General features: G+C 39.7%; 2 protein-coding genes across 2 annotated transcripts; both read left to right on the plus strand.

The window, feature by feature from the left end:
• The first annotated feature begins 3,065 nt into the window (after nt 1-3,065).
• On the plus strand, nt 3,066-4,229 carry LOC122655203 (probable aspartic protease At2g35615). Its single transcript, XM_043849420.1, has one exon. It carries the CDS (start codon nt 3,066-3,068, stop codon nt 4,227-4,229), a length of 1,164 nt encoding a protein of 387 aa, XP_043705355.1.
• Nucleotides 4,230-11,170: 6,941 nt separating this feature from the next.
• On the plus strand, nt 11,171-12,400 carry LOC122655207 (putative F-box protein At5g55150). Its single transcript, XM_043849423.1, has one exon. The coding sequence runs from the start codon at nt 11,209-11,211 to the stop codon at nt 12,367-12,369; it is 1,161 nt and encodes a 386-aa protein (XP_043705358.1). The 5' UTR covers nt 11,171-11,208; the 3' UTR covers nt 12,370-12,400.
• The last annotated feature ends 6,543 nt before the right edge of the window (nt 12,401-18,943 follow it).

Below are 18,943 nucleotides of genomic sequence, written 5' to 3' on the forward strand. Positions count from 1 at the left end.
TACCCCAATTCGATAAGGATTGGTTTGGTTCAGTCTAGATTTTTTTGATCGATTTAACCAATTTAAGATTGAAACCCAAAACATTAATATATCTCCAGATACAGCTAAACTTTGTGTGGTTGAAGCTTAATTACCAACTATTTCATTATGCGAACCTTAGCTCTCACCAAAGAGGAAATGTTGTAAATAGAAAAATAATAATATAAGAGATAGACTTATATATCGTCTTAAATGGCTACCAATTTGATTCACTACAAGTAAGAATGCATCACAATCAATCATGAACCTTCAAACACATCACTCTTCAAACATGTGACTTTGCCACCAAGAAACTATGTAGTTATTAGGAGAAACGGCAAGGTTGAGTTGTGCCACCAGTCACTCTTGGCACCCAGATATATTTGTGTTATGAACTTGTTAATCTATACTCAAATTTCAACCGTCAACAATGACTTGCTCCATTGCACTCCTTACACTCATCTTTGTAATGTCCTTATCTTCCATCTTGTCATCTCCTCAAGAGACCAAGATTGATGGGTTTACAATCAGACTCATCCACCGTCACTCTCCTTCTCCTTCTCCTTGATCATCAATCTATAATCCCAACTCCACGGCCTCTGATCGAATCCGCGAGTTGATTAACATCACCTTGTAACGCCATCGGTACTTGTATGGTTTCCGAGCAACCGGAACATCAGAAGTGTTAGCACTTTTGAAAGAGAGTGATAGGGAAGACAAAGGATCTTTATCAAGTGAAGCTAGATCTATAAGATTCCCCTATTCTAATTAACCAGATTCTAGTTGTTATTGGCTTAAAACAGAATCTCACAACAGATTTTTCACAAGAAGAGAGATTGTCACTGCCCCCATTTGGTTGTGAATGGCGTTGCTGTAACACACACACACAATTGAATTTAGATACTCTGCGGCATGGGGTTGTGCAGTCATCATACTGCGCATAACTCTCAGGTCGTCACCTCAGCACATATGCCCATTTGATGGTTGGGCATCGAGCTCTTTTCAAATTTGAATTATGAGTGGCATTTTTTAGGAACTCGATGCCCAATCATTGGATATGCATCTATGCTGAGGTGGTGGCCTGGGAGTTGTGCGCAGCACGGTGGCTGCACAACCCTAGGTCGTAGAGGATCCAAATCCCATGCAAACACATACACACTCTCACTCTTAGAGGTGATGACCTCGAGTCCGAGCCCACCTAAAGCCTGCCAAAAAAATTTAGGGCTTGGACAGGACTTTTCAGCAGGTGGGCTGGGCTAAGGTTGGGATTTCCAAGCCTAAGGTCAAACTGGGCTAAGGCTTTGGGTTGAGATCAGCCCGACTGATAACATTATAATGCCTAAAACTGTCAATTTAGAACTGGAATCGAAAACCGAAAATTAAAATCAAATCGATTCAATTTTGGATTTAAATTCTGGAATATTTTCTCGTTTGGTTCAGTTTTGGTTTCAAGGCTAAAACTATCGGCTGTAACTGAGCCGAATTACACATGGGTCTTTCAATGCTTTAATCAACATGGATGATAAGCTCTATTCTTTTTTAATGTTCTGAAAAAATTTGATGGAATATGAGCATAACAAATAAGGATTCTTTTGTTGGTGAAGATGTAAAAAGTTTATCAAAACACCTAAAATAGGACCCGAATCAAATTCAAAACGGACCAAAATAAAATAGTGAATCGAATAAAAATTGAACCGAGCCATTCGTTTGGGTTTCAAAAAGATCCTCCTAATCAATTATGATTCAGTTTCGATTTAAATTTTCACATGTTGTATCTTGAATAGAATTAAAATCAAACCGAATAATCAGAACTGAACTGATTGACATCTTGAGGACTATTCACACGGCAACCCATATCAGAGGAACATGAGAAAGAACCTTACAACTCAAGGTTTTTTGTTTTTTTTTTTCTATCTTCTCCTAATCTCATGTATACAAACATACCTAAAAAATATTTCGTATCAGAAATAGTCGTGTGGCTAGGTATCACGGAATCCCCTTCACGTTTCTCACATAAACCCCAAAAGGGCAAGAGATATAATAAGAGATGTCACATAAGGAAAGTGAGATGTGATAATGTGAAACAGTCATTCCTATCAATGGTATTAAAAATCAGGAATTTGATTGGTGAATTGGCCGACTCAGATCAGAATCGGCTGACACCGTTCCCGGTTCCACCACTCCTTTTTTTTGCTAAAGGTCAGCAAAATTGTATTAAAAACAAAAAATTATGTTACAAAGCGGTTCCACCGCTCCTAATTGTTGCTTCCTGAATCAGAATTGGATCGATTGATTCTTACTCTATTTCATCATAATCCATCTTGAATCGTCCCGATTTCTAATTCCTAAACCGATTTGATTTTTGCCATGATTTAGTTTAGATTTTTTATTCCAAAACCAATTCAGATCAATTCAAATCCAATTCGGATCAAAATCCTCTCTCATCGATTCCGTTTTCAATTCTCAGTTTTAAAACCTTGTTCCCATCTAGCTTCATCACTTAAAATGTTTGTGGGCCCCAATCTTTTAATGTTCGGAGGAAACCAACAATGTGAGCATTGATGGTATTAAATGGATTGAAATGCATGAGTCAAAGATATCTTGGCATTGGTTCCTCCGGATACTTTTTGAATTCTAATTTCAAATTACCTTACGGAGAAAGTTTTTATACACGGCTGTGTATGTGAGAGGGTGAGAGTTTTAAAGCATTAATTAATGGGTGGAGGTTTATGATTTGTCCAACTCTTTGTGATAGGGGACACGAATGTGCATGCTTACATGGCCGTGTATAAAAACTTCCCCCTTACCTTTATATATATTTCATATTTGTGTTATGAGTTTGCTAATCTCTGCTCAAATTTCAACCTTCAACAATGGCTTGCTCTATTGCACTCCTTGTACTCATCTCTCTAATGTCCTTCTCTACCATCTTCTCATCTCCTCAAGAAACCAAGATTAATGGGTTTACCACTAGACTCATCCACCGTCACTCTCCTCGATCACCAATCTACAACCCCAACCTCACAACCTCTGGTCGAATCCGCGAAATGGTTAACCTCACCTTGTCACGCCATAACCACTTGAATGGCTTCAGGACAACCGGAGCAACACCTAATGAGGCCATGGCTCCGGTTGGATTTGCTAGTGGGTCTTACATAATGCAATATTCCATCGGCACTCCACCTACCCCAACTTGGGGCTTTGTGGACACAGCTAGTGCAATTATTTGGCTCCAATGTCAACCTTGCAAGAAATGTTACAATCAAAAGGATCCCATTTTTTATTCCCGTAATTCTTCTAGTTACAGAAAGATTGGATGTGATGAGGACGAATGCGAGTACTCACATCGATTACATTGCTCGGAAGATGATCATTTTTGTCAGTATGGTATGTATTATGAAGATAGGACCTACTCAAATGGCCATCTCTCTGCTGAAACCCTAACTTTCAGAGATCAACAATCCAAGGCAGGCAAGATTATTTTATTACACATACTCTTTGGTTGTGGACATGATAATAGTGATGGATTGAAACTTTATGACACTCCAGCAGGGGTTGTTGGCTTTAACAATGAAAAATTATCTCTTATTTCACAAACTGGTTTCAATGGATTCTCCCATTGCTTCATACCCAAAGATAGTTCTCTTGATAGCCCACTACACATGGGTGATTTAGCAATATTTGAAGGCGGTAGGACTCCAATTTTGAGTGTTGGTTTCCCAGATTACTACTATGTAGGCTTGCATTGCATTAGTGTGGGCAACGACTGTCTTCCTGTCCCATCAGGGACTTTTAATGTGACGATGGAACGAAAAGGTGGGTTTGTTGTCGATTCGGGTACATTATTGACACAACTCAGAATAAATGTGTACGAACTTTTAAAAGAGAAAGTGATACAAATGACAAAGGGTCTTCGTCAAGTGAAGGGCACACCTGGATTACTTGAACTTTGCTATCGAGGAACTATTGCGGAGATTGAGAAGAAAACACCACCTATAACATTCCATTTCACCGGAGTAGCCTTGACGATGAGTGGATTAAATGCTTGGATTCCTAATGGCCGAGGACAAGCGTGCCTAGCTATGCTGCCTGGAGATAACGCATTTCTTATATCTATCTTGGGCAGCTATCAACTGCAAAATATTAATGTTGGTTACAATGTGAGATCGCGATTTATTTCTTTTAAGCCCATGGACTGCACCAAACTGTAGGGCTTCTATGTACCTTTTTTTTCAGTAATAAGAAAATCCGTTCATTAGAATTTCCCCGAATACACAAGGTTAGTTTCTTGAACAACTAGCTCATGAAGTCAAGGAATGGAATGCGGTCAATCTACCTTATACGAACTTGATAGGCCCTTCCTTGACAAGCTATCCACAATACCATTTCGTGTTACAGGCTCATGATCTAATTTGACAAAACCATCATAGTTACAGGCTCATTAATGTAACCAATTGGGGTTATATCAAACAGAATTCATAAAACTAAAAAAGCTTGATTGAGACCTGGGAGAAAATTATTCAAAGTCGCATATTTCGTTCATCTGTGAATGTTTGGGCCTTAAGTAGCAAATAATGTGAGGCTAAAAATATTAATGTTGGTTACAATGTGAGATCGCGATTTATTTCTTTTAAGCCCATGGACTGCACCAAACTGTAGGGCTTCTATGTACCTTTTTTTTCAGTAATAAGAAAATCCGTTCATTAGAATTTCCCCGAATACACAAGGTTAGTTTCTTGAACAACTAGCTCATGAAGTCAAGGAATGGAATGCGGTCAATCTACCTTATACGAACTTGATAGGGCCTTCCTTGACAAGCTATCCACAATACCATTTCGTGTTACAGGCTCATGATCTAATTTGACAAAACCATCATAGTTACAGGCTCATTAATGTAACCAATTGGGGTTATATCAAACAGAATTCATAAAACTAAAAAAGCTTGATTGAGACCTGGGAGAAAATTATTCAAAGTCGCATATTTCGTTCATCTGTGAATGTTTGGGCCTTAAGTAGCAAATAATGTGAGGCTAAAAATGTTGGTTTATTGTAGACTTGCTGGCATTGTTGGAACACGGGTAGAACTAATTTTGAACCATCTGTTTTCTAGATGGGACCCACACGATAACCTCTCAAGTCTACAGTTACAAAATCCATTCAAATGTCAGGAATATAAGAATTGATAAAATCACATCTTTAAAGTATTCCATGCACACACACACACACACACAATAAAAAGTTAACAATTTGATTCACTTTATTTACTGAATTTCTCAGAAACGCCATTGAAACTGTGTAATACCCCGAAATTTCGAGTTTTTAAAATTTATATAAATAGGGATAATTTTGTAATTTAGGCGTGAACAATGATATATTGAATTTCAAAATTTAAATAAGCAATTTTAATTGAATTTTAGGATGAACAGTGAATTGATTTGAATGGCCATGAAACATGTGAGGAATGAAATTGGAATCTGATTGGGTTCATTGAACCATAGGTTGGACCCATGGTTGGACCGGTTGATCCAAAGGGTGGTCTGGAGGTGGGGGAAGAAGACCTTCACCAGCCAAGTGTGGAAGATCCACCATGAGAAACCCGAAATGGGTGGCACTGGAAAGTGGCGGAGCTCAACCAACCTAGGAGGAAGGTGGGAAGACTGCCGTTACGCACCGACTTGGGGTTTCCAAGTCATCCGTGAGGTAAAACCCTCATTTCTTGTTTGGTTTTGTTTAAAAACGTTTAGGTTTGAGTTTAGCACTTGCAAAAGGCGTTTTGGGATCCAATGCACGCTTGTATGGTGCCGATTTTGAAGGAAAAGCAGAAGAGTTGGGGATTCAAGCTTAGGGTTGATGTTTGAAACTCTAAGAGGTTGAAATATGGGATGGAAGAGTGGATTCGAGTTGTCTTGACTCAATTCACACTATAGATCATATCATTGTAGTGGATTTGACCCTAGGAAGTGGTAGGAGACGTTAAACGAATGTTGGGAACAAAAACCCCTCGAGAAAACCCCAAAAATTCCAATCTCGAGCTGGTTCTGTACACTAGCCAGATCTCTAGTAGAGGTGTCTGGCAAGTCCGAAAGAATGAAATCTTTGAAAAGTAAAACAGAACAAATGGGCAAAATGCTATTGGATTTGGTATCGGTGAGCCCGGTAGCTGCAAGCAAGCCCAATAGATGTGTCGGCGTGTCTAGTACATCCATGTATTGGGGAAATTGGTTATTTTGATCAGTACGGTCCAATGGGGATGCAACCCTAAGTTTATACAAGAGTAGTAATATACTTTTGATGGCCCCTTGTTTTCCAGATGGCGAGGGGGTTACTGGAAACCCCAGAACCTTTGGTGGGGCAGTTTGTCGATTTCCCAATATGATGAGTGGATTTACCTTGGAGTCCTCTTCAATTTGTAAAATGATGAGTGGTGTTTTGCATCGAATGGATGAGTACTACTTTAATTGTGATTAATGAAAAATGAATTTGTGTTTTATGTTTCGAGATTGCGTGAGTTTATATGAATTAAATGTCATGTACTATGATTATGAATGAATGATGATGAAATGATTTGCTTGTGGCTGAATAAATTATGTGATTCCCTCACTTTGTGGAGTGAGATGTGGGATACCTCATGTGGACGAGGACGATTGCATGAGAGATGATGATCATAGGCGCGTACCTCACCTAGTGGAGGTAAGGATGGGGTGGAAGGATATGGTAGTGTGAGATACCTCTCTTTGGAGAATGGGATGATGGATACCTCACTTTGGAGAGTGGGATGCCTCGCTTTGTGGAGTGAGTTGTTGGATTACCTCATGTGGACTGGGGGGGGGGGGGATACATGGGATGATAGGGAAACCAAAGCCACATACCACACTGTAGACACTGAATTTTGTCACCCCCCAGACGATGATGACAACAGGACACTGACAAACATCGATATCTCTCTCAAGAATGACTTTTGCCCCTACACACAAACCGTATCACCCTCACATCTGTAAAAATGATTTAACCGACCCTTCTACCAAATGCTGAAGGAGGTATTCCTCACCTTCCTCGACCTAGGCCCAATTGGGGGGTGTCTTGTTGGACCGAGTGGCGTTATTTCTCCCTTCTGTCCAAAACAGACTCTAACCACGACTGGATTAAACAATCATGTCTAGTCAAATACAAGATGTAAAAAATAAAAAAAAATCCATTTGTATACTAAACCTCACGACTGTGATTTTACGAAGAGAGAAATCTCAATATGCAGGAGCTGGTTTTGGTCCAAAATATGGTTCAATAATAAACCAAACCAACCCAGGTCCTGTATTATGATTGTACGAGAGATTGTATCCAAACACATGGTCCTTGGGCTTCAGCCAAGCATTGGTGATGATGTTGTTTTGTATACTATGTGATTTTGTATTTGCCACACCCACACAAAGAACCAAACAGTTCAATACTTTTTTTTTGGTGAAAGCAGTTTAGTACTTCATGTAACAGTTTAGTTGAGTTTAGTAAATATAATTTAGGACACAAATTTTGACATTGGAGTTGATTCTACTCTCAGCCCCACACTGTACCACTAGCGATCCACACACAAACCAAAAGCACCACTAGGTCTAAAGAGGTACGATAACAAAAACACGTCTTCCATGGACCATAAAGCAAAGAAGCAGAGTTTATGGATCCGATCATCATCACGTGAGTCAATGAGACCTATCTTCGATTCTCCCTCAGATCGACGATGATTCCTTGAGGGCCCATTTGTTTAGCGGTGACCATGGGATGGGATTGTTAAGTAGATGGGACCCATGTGCTAGTGGGGTAAAGGATAGGGAAAATAAAACAAGGGGAAATTTCACTTCACCGTAACTTTTCCAATCCAAGATCTTGTTTGGTTATTTTGTGCGATGGGGGGAACGTTCTAGAGACTAAAACAAGAGAGGTCGGAGAGAGAAGGGGCATGAAAGATCGACGCAGAGAGGTGGATTATTGCAGATTTCAAGGGGTATTCTATTCTCATTGCAACTTGCAGGCTTGGTGTCGATGATGACTCACAACGAAGGGGGTTCACGACTTGGGGGTTGTAGCGACGATGTGCGACCAACGACTAGACGAGATACACAGACCTGCAGACTTCTAGTTGCAAGATGCGAGGTGGTGCGAGCGAGTGAGCGAGAGGCTGGGGGTTATAGGGGCTAGAATCCTGGGGATTCAGGGTTATCGTGAGAGTTGGATGTTGCAGTTTGAGACGTTGGGAGAGGTGGATCCACTGCCCATAAATCCAATGGCCCTTCCCTTTTTTTTTTTTTTTTTTTTAAATTTTTTTTTTTTTTTAACATGCAGCGGCAAGAAGTGAGGATTGAGGAAGGAGTGAGTGAGGTAAGAAGGCGGAAAGGGGGAGGATGGAGGTTGCATAGAGGGATTATGGTTGGGGGTGTAGAGAGGGCAGCGGTTCCATGGGGTTGAGTGGGGTGCTGTTGTTGCATGGTTTGGAGCAAGGGCATGGTTGCAGAGAGAATGTGCCGTCACCAACAGCTTTCCTTGGGATTTTTAACAAAGTCCTACTAATTTGGTGGGACTTTGCAATGGGGTGAGGGTGGGAAAAACCATAGACCACATAGGCCGACACTAAATTCTGACAACCAAAAGTTATCGAATTCGTTTTCCACTCCCATAAAACCCTCTTAATGGGATGGGAAAGTTCATAAAACTATACCATCCCACCAAAATTCCTATAAACAAACGGAGCCTGAGAGAAAGTCGAAAATAGAAGAGGTGGCTTAAGAACAAACATGTGTCAATCGAAAACCAAAGTAATCCCCCCTCTGCTTGGCAACGATGAATCTCGACTTTCTTCTCACACTTGAACAAACAAAGACGATCACAATCGAAGCCACCTAATAAAAGTTGTAGAGCATTCCGCTTTTCCTTTATTTTGGAATCTATGAAACTTAATAGAAAGTGGAAACGGAAGGAAACAAAAGACAAACGACAAATGTGTTGTTTGTATATACAAGTAGGGATTATTATCAGAAGAATCCACGGCCTAATAACTCCCTCAACGCATATCTTCAAAATGGACGGTCCTGAACCTCTCCAATTCCTAACTTAAATTATCAGTTTTTGTTTTGTAGTTAAAGAGCAGAGTTATCTCATAGTTACCTAAGAATCATGTTTCCTAGTCCAATTTGAAGTGCTATTTTGTTTCTATTTAAAACCAAGGCAAAGGGATTCTGATCTGGATCGATTGCTCTGTAACATATCTGAGGGAATCAGTGGTGAAAAACCATTACAGGCAAAGGGATTCTAATCTGAATCGAAGGGTGGGAAACTTGGGATTTCTTTACTGTTCATGATCTGTTTTCTGAGCCAAAAAAAAAAAAAAAAAAAAGTACGGTTATCCCTATCTATCAATGGAGTGTGTTATTACTTATTGGAAACTTTATTATTCTTTGATTTAAGACTTGCGGCTCCCCTGTTCCTGTTCTGTGTCCCAGTTTTAGGAAGAGTTTTGTGTGTTCAGCGGATCTGCTAATCAAATCCTACCATTGTTTTGCGGATTCAGAGGATACCCTGAGAGCAAAACCGGCTGTCACCTTACAGCCAGTTTTCAGTTTCGATTTCTAGTTTCATTGGACGGTTAAGATTAACCTATCAGAATAAGGTCGCAATACCTTGGTGGTGTAACCACCCGCCCCCCTTTATATGACCTTTTCTCACGAGTCCCTTCCAACGACCCTGTTTTCCTCCTCGCCAACGGGCCCTTCTTAACCCTACCTTAGTAGAGTACTCTCTTCCCCTCTGTTCCTCAACTCCCTCCTACGTCCGTCAGAAGCAGCGGGGCACCACAGTGGATCGTTAGCGACACCGACGGTCGACTCTGTAACTTAGACAGCGGCACAGAGAGAAAAAAAAGAAAGAAAAAGGTGAGAAATCAGATAACGTCTCTCGATCGATCTCAACATCCTTCCTTTTTCTGGTTTTCTTTCTCCATCTTAAAATCCTTCCTTTTTCTAGTTTTCTTTCTCCATCTCAAAATCCTATCTTTTTCTTTTTTACTTTCGTATGTTTCAATGTTATCTTCAAGAGTTTTTGCATTCATTCTACTCTGAAACGATTACAAGGCTTGTTGTTGGGTTATTTGCTTCATAATTCCAAAGGATTTGAGCTTTTAACTCGGGAGGGAGGAAAGAGAAAGGAAGGACTTCCTTCCCTGAACGGAGACTCTTTCTGGTTTTCTCTCTCCATCTCAAAATCCTTCCTTTTTCTACTTCCTCTCCTCTCTATCGTATCTGAAATCTCATCCCTGGTAGAGATACTTCTAATAATTTGATGAATTATTCACGTCTTTCAACAGTGTGATTCACTCTTGTTCTAATTCTGCTAATTAATAATTAACAAGTAACCATGAACATCCTTATGTCCGCTAGAAGAAGGAGGAGCAGGCTCCCAGTCCAATCTTCATCTGGGTTTAGTTAGTTAATTAAGTAATTTACTTGCTGTTTTGATTCCTAGTTTAAATAGGATTTATTTCAGTTTTTGTTTGTAGTTAAAACCCGAGTTATCTCATAGTTTGGGTGGGAATCATGTTTCCTCTTCCAAATTGAAATGCTATTTTGTTTCTATTTAAGCAATATAAAACCCCAGGATCAAATTGCTGTGCAAAATAGCTGAGGGGATGAATGGTGAAAAACCATTACAGGCAAACGGATTCTGATCTGGATCGAAGGGTGGGAAAACTGGGATTTCTTTGCTGTTCATACTCTTCTGATTTGAGTTGGTTTAATATCTCTAATCCTGTTCCTGTTATTGATCTTGAAACGCTTTTATTAGAAGCATTATTATTCTCTTATTTAAGACTTGCCGCTCCCCTGGTCTATGTCCCGGTTTCAGAGAGTTTTGTGAGTTCAGGCAGATCTGCTAATCAATTTTGAGGTTATCTGTCTGAGTTGGGTTTGTCTTGGGATCTTGTCTGGGTTGTTGTCCTGCGATTGACGAGTCTTTGAAACTTCTCCATATATGGGTTGAAGGTCGAAACTTTTCCTATGATATTTGTTTGGCATGTTTATGTTTGCTTTTCTCCATTTATGTTTTTGTTTTCTATAATGCAAGATTGCTTTTATTTGCTGTTATTAACTTTTCTCTCATTGTTTTTATAGTTCTATACTTTCAACAGTCTATTTGCACGGGACAAGGAAGGGTATGGCGAACTGGTCCGAGCTTTGTAATGACATTTTAGGACTGATTGTGGATCAGTTTTCGGCAATCGAAGATATTGCTCATTTTGGTGAGGTTTGCCGGTCATGGAGATCAGTTTCAGTCGAGAAGTGGGACTTCTCTATTGCTGCTCCCTGGCTGATGCTTGCAGAGAAGGAAGACAGTGACAACCGTGGCTTCTACAGTCTCTCCACCCAAAAGGTTTACCACTTGAACTTGCCAGAGGCCCGTGGCAGGAAGTGTTGGTCCTCTTGGGGTTGGTTGATAACTTTGGGGCTTGATTTGGAGATTAACTTATTAAACCCTTTTTCTCGTTCTCGAGTTCAAATTCGGCTTCCACCTCAACCAACACTCCCCGAACAATACAGAGTTGAAGTTAATCCAGAATTTATCCGCCGAGCTTTTATACAGAAAGCGATATTGTCCTCAAGACCATCTCGTTCTTCAGCTAAAACAACCCATTCTTCTTGTGAAGAAGAAGAAGAAGATGATGAAAAATGCGTGGTTATGGCGATAATCGGAGATTACATGAAATTAGCATTCTTGAGATTGGGAGATGAAGTTTGGACTCCTGTAGACAGTCATATAGGCATTGCTAATGTCGTCTACCTCAATGGTCAATTCTATGCCATCAATAACAAAGGGGAATTGTTGATTGTTGACATTTCCAGTCATCAACCAAAGACGATTGAGTTGGCTAAACCACCAGAGGACTTAAACACTTATGCGTATTTTTATCTCGTGGAGTTAGTAGGAGAACTCTTTATGCTTGCACGAGATGTTTTTGAGGGCGATGAATCGAAGAAATTCGGGGATTACATTCATGAAACAGAAGGTTTTGATGTTTACAAGTTCAATTATGATAACAGGAAGTGGACGCAGGTGACGAAGAGCCTAGACAATCATGCGCTGTTTGTGGGTGATAATTCCTCCTTTGCAGTGTTGCCCTCTAACCATTTACATTTAGGATGCGAACCCAATTGTATCTACTTCACTGATGATGATACATTTGGTCTTAGGAAAGGAAGAGGTGGTAAAGACATGGGAGTGTTTCGGATGGAGACTGAGGAAGTGGATGATCACTATGTTGGCCCCGACATCCTTTCTCGTATTTGTACATCTCTTTGGATTTGTCCCCCTCGGTAGGAGAGAGGAGGTTGTGGCTGGATTTGTTGCCTAATGATAACTTAAGTTGCGCCATGTATCTTAGGTTTTTTTCTTGCATTGTTTCAAAGTGGTTCTTTTTCTTACATATATGAGTATTATTTGAAGAAATAAAATTATTTCTTTTCATGAATCTTTAGTGGTATTGATTAGGTTGTATCATATAAAGAACGCTAATTGATTGCGCTGTGCGGCGTGCCTCCGCATCTTGACACAGAGGGGTGTAAAATGACCAATGCATTCCTAGTGATTCCCAACTTTTCAAGGTGCGTTGGTAATTTGGATCAGAATCGTCTACGGCCTGTTGCCCGTAGCAGCCTCCTAATGAGGCGTGGTGCAATGACCGCTTTACCTTGCCCAAGCAGTCTGTGATATTTTTCCAAGTTTGGTATGTCCGTGATATTTCATATACTTATGGGGGGTGTCTGTGAAATTTGTCCTAAAATCTAATACCGGCCTGTCAACTAATGAATACTTTTATGTTGTGTTTGATATGGTTTCTAGGTCGATTTTGCATTCTCGGATAATACAAATAGTTGTTTTTATCGTCCAAGAATGTAAAATCTACCTTGAATGCATACCAAAAGACAGCCTTAGTTTATGTGGAATCCATAGCATGTTTTGAACTTGAGATGCATGTGGAAATAGGTTCTGGTTTGGGGTTATTTTTGTGTGATTTTTGGTGGGTAGAAACCCTATTTTAGTCCCCAAAACCTAGTTTGGTAACTGCTCAGTTTTCCCTGAACAGGTCCAATTGGTACGAGAACCAGTCAGCCCGGTAAGAGTTAGTGGCTATTGTGCTCCAATTGGTTGAGCCGGTTGTATCGATTGGAGGGCGGTCAGACCAGTTGTCCGACTGATTGCCCTGGAAAGTATGTTATTGAGGATTTTTGATTGGGGATCTTTTGAGGACTAATTATAGACTGTTTTTAAGGTTCAAACCGATTTTTATTGAACTTTAAGGGTAAAATAGTCCGACCCAGGCTTATACGGGTTGATCTGATCGGTATCATTTTGGTATCGGCCGAGATTGATAGCAATTACTAAAACCGTGCACCCAATACCCGGTCCCAGTACGCATGCATACAAAGCAAGCACTCCATGAAATTGGAATTGAAATTGAAAAGAGGCAGGTGGTCCGTTGCTTGAAATTTAGGCCCTTTGAGGCATCTTTATCCTTTAACGTCTCTCTCTCAGATTGGCCATTGGATGGAAGAAATTAAACAACACAATTACCTGCAAGTCTGCAACCAATTAATATCTGCTACTCGCCCATTCCACTACTCGTAGTTGGAACTTAGGTTTATTGATTTACATGAAGCAGTGCATGGTTTTCTAATGGCTTCTAACCAAAAAAAAAAAGAGGTTTTCTAATGGTTAAAGTGAGTTTCACAGTTTTACGTAGCTCATTTACGGAGTGCGTGCAGGTTGTACGATCAGATAACAGCGTACTATAAGTTTGGCGAAGCTGAAGTGTTATATTCGATCTTCTAGCAATGGTCTGGGTGGGACTCTCCTCCAATTTGCATGTGGTAGGGTTCGATCCTAGTATGATCGTGGATAAAATTGTTTGTTCATTTCTAGTATGACCGTAGATAGAGTTATTTGGAGGATAAGAACCCGTGCCGTCAACACCTTGAAAGGGGATGTTCTTAAGATGCTGTTTTGACTATGTTTAGACTTCTTTCTTTACTAATTTATTTTTTTATTGTCTTTTACTTATGTTTACTTTTTTTTTTTAAACTTCCTTCTACTTCTAGTATTTTTATTACTGTCATAGGTTCTATCTTTTGGATCCATGTAGCCGACCCTATTTAGTTGGGATAAGGTTATGATTGTTGTTTTCGAATTGTTTAAACCAAAATCTCGATTAAATGGTTCGATTTTAATTTTAAGAATTGAAATTGTTTGAACCGATGATTGCGAGCTAACTAAAACCAATTCGAATCGGTATGTTATTGCATCGGTTTTGCATATTAAATCAATCACAAAAATCTGGGAAGTCCTGGGATTCTATATGTATGCTCTCTATTGTTTTGTAGAGGAGTTATACCATTTAAGTTGAGTTTTTATTTCTAATCACAATTTGGGTGTAGATGTCATGGTTCAAGCCCATCAGCATCAAGATTTCCTTATTGGGCTTCTAAAATAGGTTTGTATCCAATTGGACCCCAAACTATTAACTTGAACCAAAAACAATAAGCGAAACCGAAACCGATAAAAACCATTTAGCCAGAACCGTTTCGTAATTGGTTTCGATTTGGGATATTGGAACTGTTTAATAACCATCCGATTCTGGTTCTACCCTTCAAACTTTGAACCGAACAAATTCGTACCCTTACTTGCAACTTCCTTGTTGGTTAGGGTTTGGTATTACCTTTACATGGTTAGGATTGTCAATAGGTTGGTTTCGGTTGGGCCTAATTGGCCCCATCATTAGTTGGTCGGTTATTGATCCATACTAGGGCAACAAATGGGCTAATTGTGTTCTGTTTGCAGGCTGCAACGTCTTTTTTAGCTCATCAGTTGTTGGCACTTCTTCTGATTTAGCACTAGGTCAAACAAACAAACCGTAACCAGAATATGGGTGAATCTTTTTTTTGGTTAAAGAATATGGGTGAATCCAGACTGCAAAATAATGAATCTAGCAATTCCTATTACCATTCAACTCAATGAAGATACGCTAAGACATTTAAAACAGAACAAATGGGCTAATTGTGTTCCTTTCCTGTTTTGATTCATAATGGCAATCCCGTCTGTGGACGGTCCGTCATCATTCAATACATTAACGAGGTTTAGAACAACCCATCTCCTTTACTCTCCTCTGTTCCCCTCCTCCGAGCTCAATAGAAGTCTTTGGCTGAATTAATCGACATGAAGGTTAGATCTAACTCTCTCTCTCTCTTTATAATTAGTTTTTATTTCTTGTGTTTTGAGCAATGCTTTAAGGTAAAGGTGCCCAGGTCTGCACAACTAGTTGGACAAGAGCTCAAACGCTTATGTTTGTTGATTCAGATAAGCCGGTTATTTGTTTAGATATTCTTTAATTGACGTTTATACTATTAAATTGATCGAGAAGTATGTACTGTTATGTTGATTAAACAGAAATTTGCGAGGAGGGTAATGGTTAGGATTTTTAAGATTAAACAGAGATGCCTTTTGCTTGAGAGTGAGTACAGGGTTGCAGGCCCTCATTAACAGAACAAAGAAACAGAGAGAGAAATGAGTTGTTAGTAATGAGCATTGATTGACACGAGAATCTCCGGCGAATTGGCCACAGATCAAATGTCACACTCACATTTAATCATACACCCTGCCATGTAATAGCATTCCCTTGATCCCATGTATGTATTCAAAATTGGGGGATATCCCAGGATCAGAGTTTAAAAAAAGGGGCACCCATTTCTTTTGATTAACTTTGCTACAAGGCTACGTAATTACAGCAGAAACAACAATGATAAAGATGACAAAAACCATGTACAACCACTCACTGATCTACTACACTCAAAGATTACACAATTCTAACACTAGAAATAAAAAGAAAGAAGATAATCCACAACAATGGAACTCAACAGGCTTCCAGCTCCCGTAAATTCAAAGGAGAAAAAGAATAGGACAGAACAAAGCTTACCAAAACCAAAATGCTGTTCAAGGCGAATCCCAATGACGAGCAGAGTGAACATATTCACAAGCAGATGAATAACACCCGCATGCAACCAGATACAAGAGACAAGTCTGCATACTTGATGCCCATTACTGCTAATCTTTTCATCAAGTAAAAGCATGTCAAATTTGCGATTCCCAATAGGGTTATCAAGGAAAATAATGTCAAATTTAAGATTCCAAGCACAAATTGCCAAGCTAGGAGGAGCAATTAGGGAAAGAAACCCTCCATACCATGATTTTTGAAATGATCGACGAAAGCTTTCTGGTTTGAAATCCGGTTTTTGCAGATTGGACATTTATACACAATCGCTTCGTGTTCTTGTTCAACGTGAATTTGAAAGGTATTATCAGAATCGCTGACAAATTTGCATGACGGGCATATGATAGCATCTGAGTGTTTGTCTCTGACGTGGTCGCAAAGTCCATCAACAATCTCTTTCTTCGCCTCGCAGAAACAATAGAACGGCCCTTCCGCCTTCTTGAGCTCAAGACGCCTATGTCTTCCTTTAACCATTTCTTGGAAGACGTAATCTGTAGTACGGTTTCAGGGTTCGGGAAGAAGAAGAGGAGAAGAAACAAGAATAGGTTCATGGAAAGTGAGTGAGTGAGTGAGTGAGCGGGAAGGAGATACTGAAAAAACCGTCAGAAAACAGGTGGGACAAGGGTGTTAGTTGGGCGGTTCGGGTTTTCAATTTCGGTGTGAGTTTTAGGAAACCGTGTCCAAACCGTTAGTCCGTTAAGGGTTTTTTGTTTGGATTCGGGTTCGATTCGTTTTGCATTATCGGGCTGGGTTCGGGTCGACTCAGATTGAAACCAAGTATGGATTTTTTCGGTAGGAATTAGGGTTAGGGTGTTGGGTTAAGGGTTCGGTTCGGGTGTGGTCCTATCGGTCAGACTCATCAGTGATCCATCCGTTTAACCCAAACTGAGCCAAAACCATATGGTACCCTTAACCATAAACCGACCCGACCCAAAGGGCTCGGTTTGGTTTAGGGTTTGACACCATCTGGTGAGCTTTGCTTCAAAGTGGTTAATTGGTCATTTCGCTTTCAAAATGCTTTTAGGCTCCTGTTCAATTGCCCTTTTTTATATTGAGAAATTTTCATCGACACCCCCTCTGATGGATCGTTAAATTAATGCCACCCTTATAATGATCAATATATCAATTTTGATTAAAAAACTAACGAGGTTAATTGACTGCAATTAAAATGACTAAAACACTCTAAATCCACTAGCATCTTTTAGACCATTGGATGAAATGGAAGGCATCCCAACCATTCAACCACTCCTGCTCTCTCTCACAACCTATCCACTCTTGTGCCCACCTGCTTGCAAGCTTGCAACTGACCGGTGCCATTGCACCTCTCATCCTTCCTCTCGCACCGGCTTCCTCTCTCCCCTCCCTCCACCGTCACCAGAAATCTGGGATACGTTCAAGGGCAAACCTCCATTGTTGGGTCCAACTTCCCAGAACCGACAAGATGCTCGATGACAACCGTGGTCCGTGTTACCGAGAAACGGGGTTTTTCTCTCTTTCTCACTACAACCCATCCAAGACGCACTAGCCCCATCTCTGCGGATCATCTCTCCCACAAATAAATTAGCTCCAAGTTCCACTTTGTTGATTTTCCTTGCGTATAGTTTCCTCTTACAAAGTGTACAAATGTTTGGATTTAAAGACAACTCACACATACATCTATTGCCATATTCGGTTTGATGAAGCTAAGTTTTTCTACCCAGAATTTGCAAACCCAACACCTACACCAGCACGATCAACGGTTACTATTGAAATGGATCCAATACCGACCACATTACCTTGTTCATCACCCACTTCATGTCAGAAAAAATAACATGGACAGTAAGTATAAGATTAGAAACATAATAATCAAATAATAAATACAAGACTTATCTGATTGGTATGACAGATAGTATCGCATCACATCAACAATATACGTTATTTCAAAGAGTTGAACAAAACTAGAAGATTAGGCGACCATTTATATTATTCTTTCAATGTCTTTCAATTCTATTACTTCTCTTTATCCATTCAAATAAGTCAAGGACTCACATGCATATTCTGAGCAAATAAAAGAGAAACTCTATCTACAATCTTATACTCATCTAAAAACCTTAAGCTTGTTAGAAAAAATAACATGGACAGTAAGTATAAGATTAGAAATACACTAACCAAATAATAAATACAATATTTATCTGATTGGTATGGCAGATGGTATCGTACCGTGTCAACAATACACGTCCTCTTGTGTAACTTTAACAATAAATGGTACGAGTTGAATCACATCAAACGATATTTTCCTTAAGATTTTTAGATGTCTCAATTTTGTAATCCGGGTTGACCATGTATCTATACCCTCAAGATAAAACAATTATCTAATCACATAGATTGTAGTTCCAAATATGATTACAAAGGACATCCAAAGACTGTATTCATTAACTCATCGACATTGATCAACTATGGTGAAAAATAAAACATCAACCAAAAATGCTTTTAAAGATGTTTAGATGCCCCAATTTTTCAACTATGATCACAATGACAACACGAATCAAACGGCACTAAACGCACAAAAAAATTGGTAAATTTTCAAGTGCTTTGGGAAGAAAAAAATTTGCGAGAGGTTCTTTTTTAAATGGTAAATTTTCATTAATTTTTATGACTCTAAGAGAATAAGGAATATATCACCTGTGGCTGTGGGTGAGGTAGTTTTTTTGGATGAAAGTGTATTTATCCCTCTCAAACAAAGGATTAATTTTTTTCTTCACCGTGGAGACTGATATAGCCGATTCAGGTCAATCTTGCCGAGTGGATCGGATACCACCGATTCCAATACCTTGAACCGTGTTTCCGACAGTGTTTCCGACAATATGTAAT

The sequence above is a fragment of the Telopea speciosissima genome, chromosome 1, assembly GCF_018873765.1.
Source record: "Telopea speciosissima isolate NSW1024214 ecotype Mountain lineage chromosome 1, Tspe_v1, whole genome shotgun sequence".
Taxonomy (NCBI): domain Eukaryota; kingdom Viridiplantae; phylum Streptophyta; class Magnoliopsida; order Proteales; family Proteaceae; genus Telopea; species Telopea speciosissima.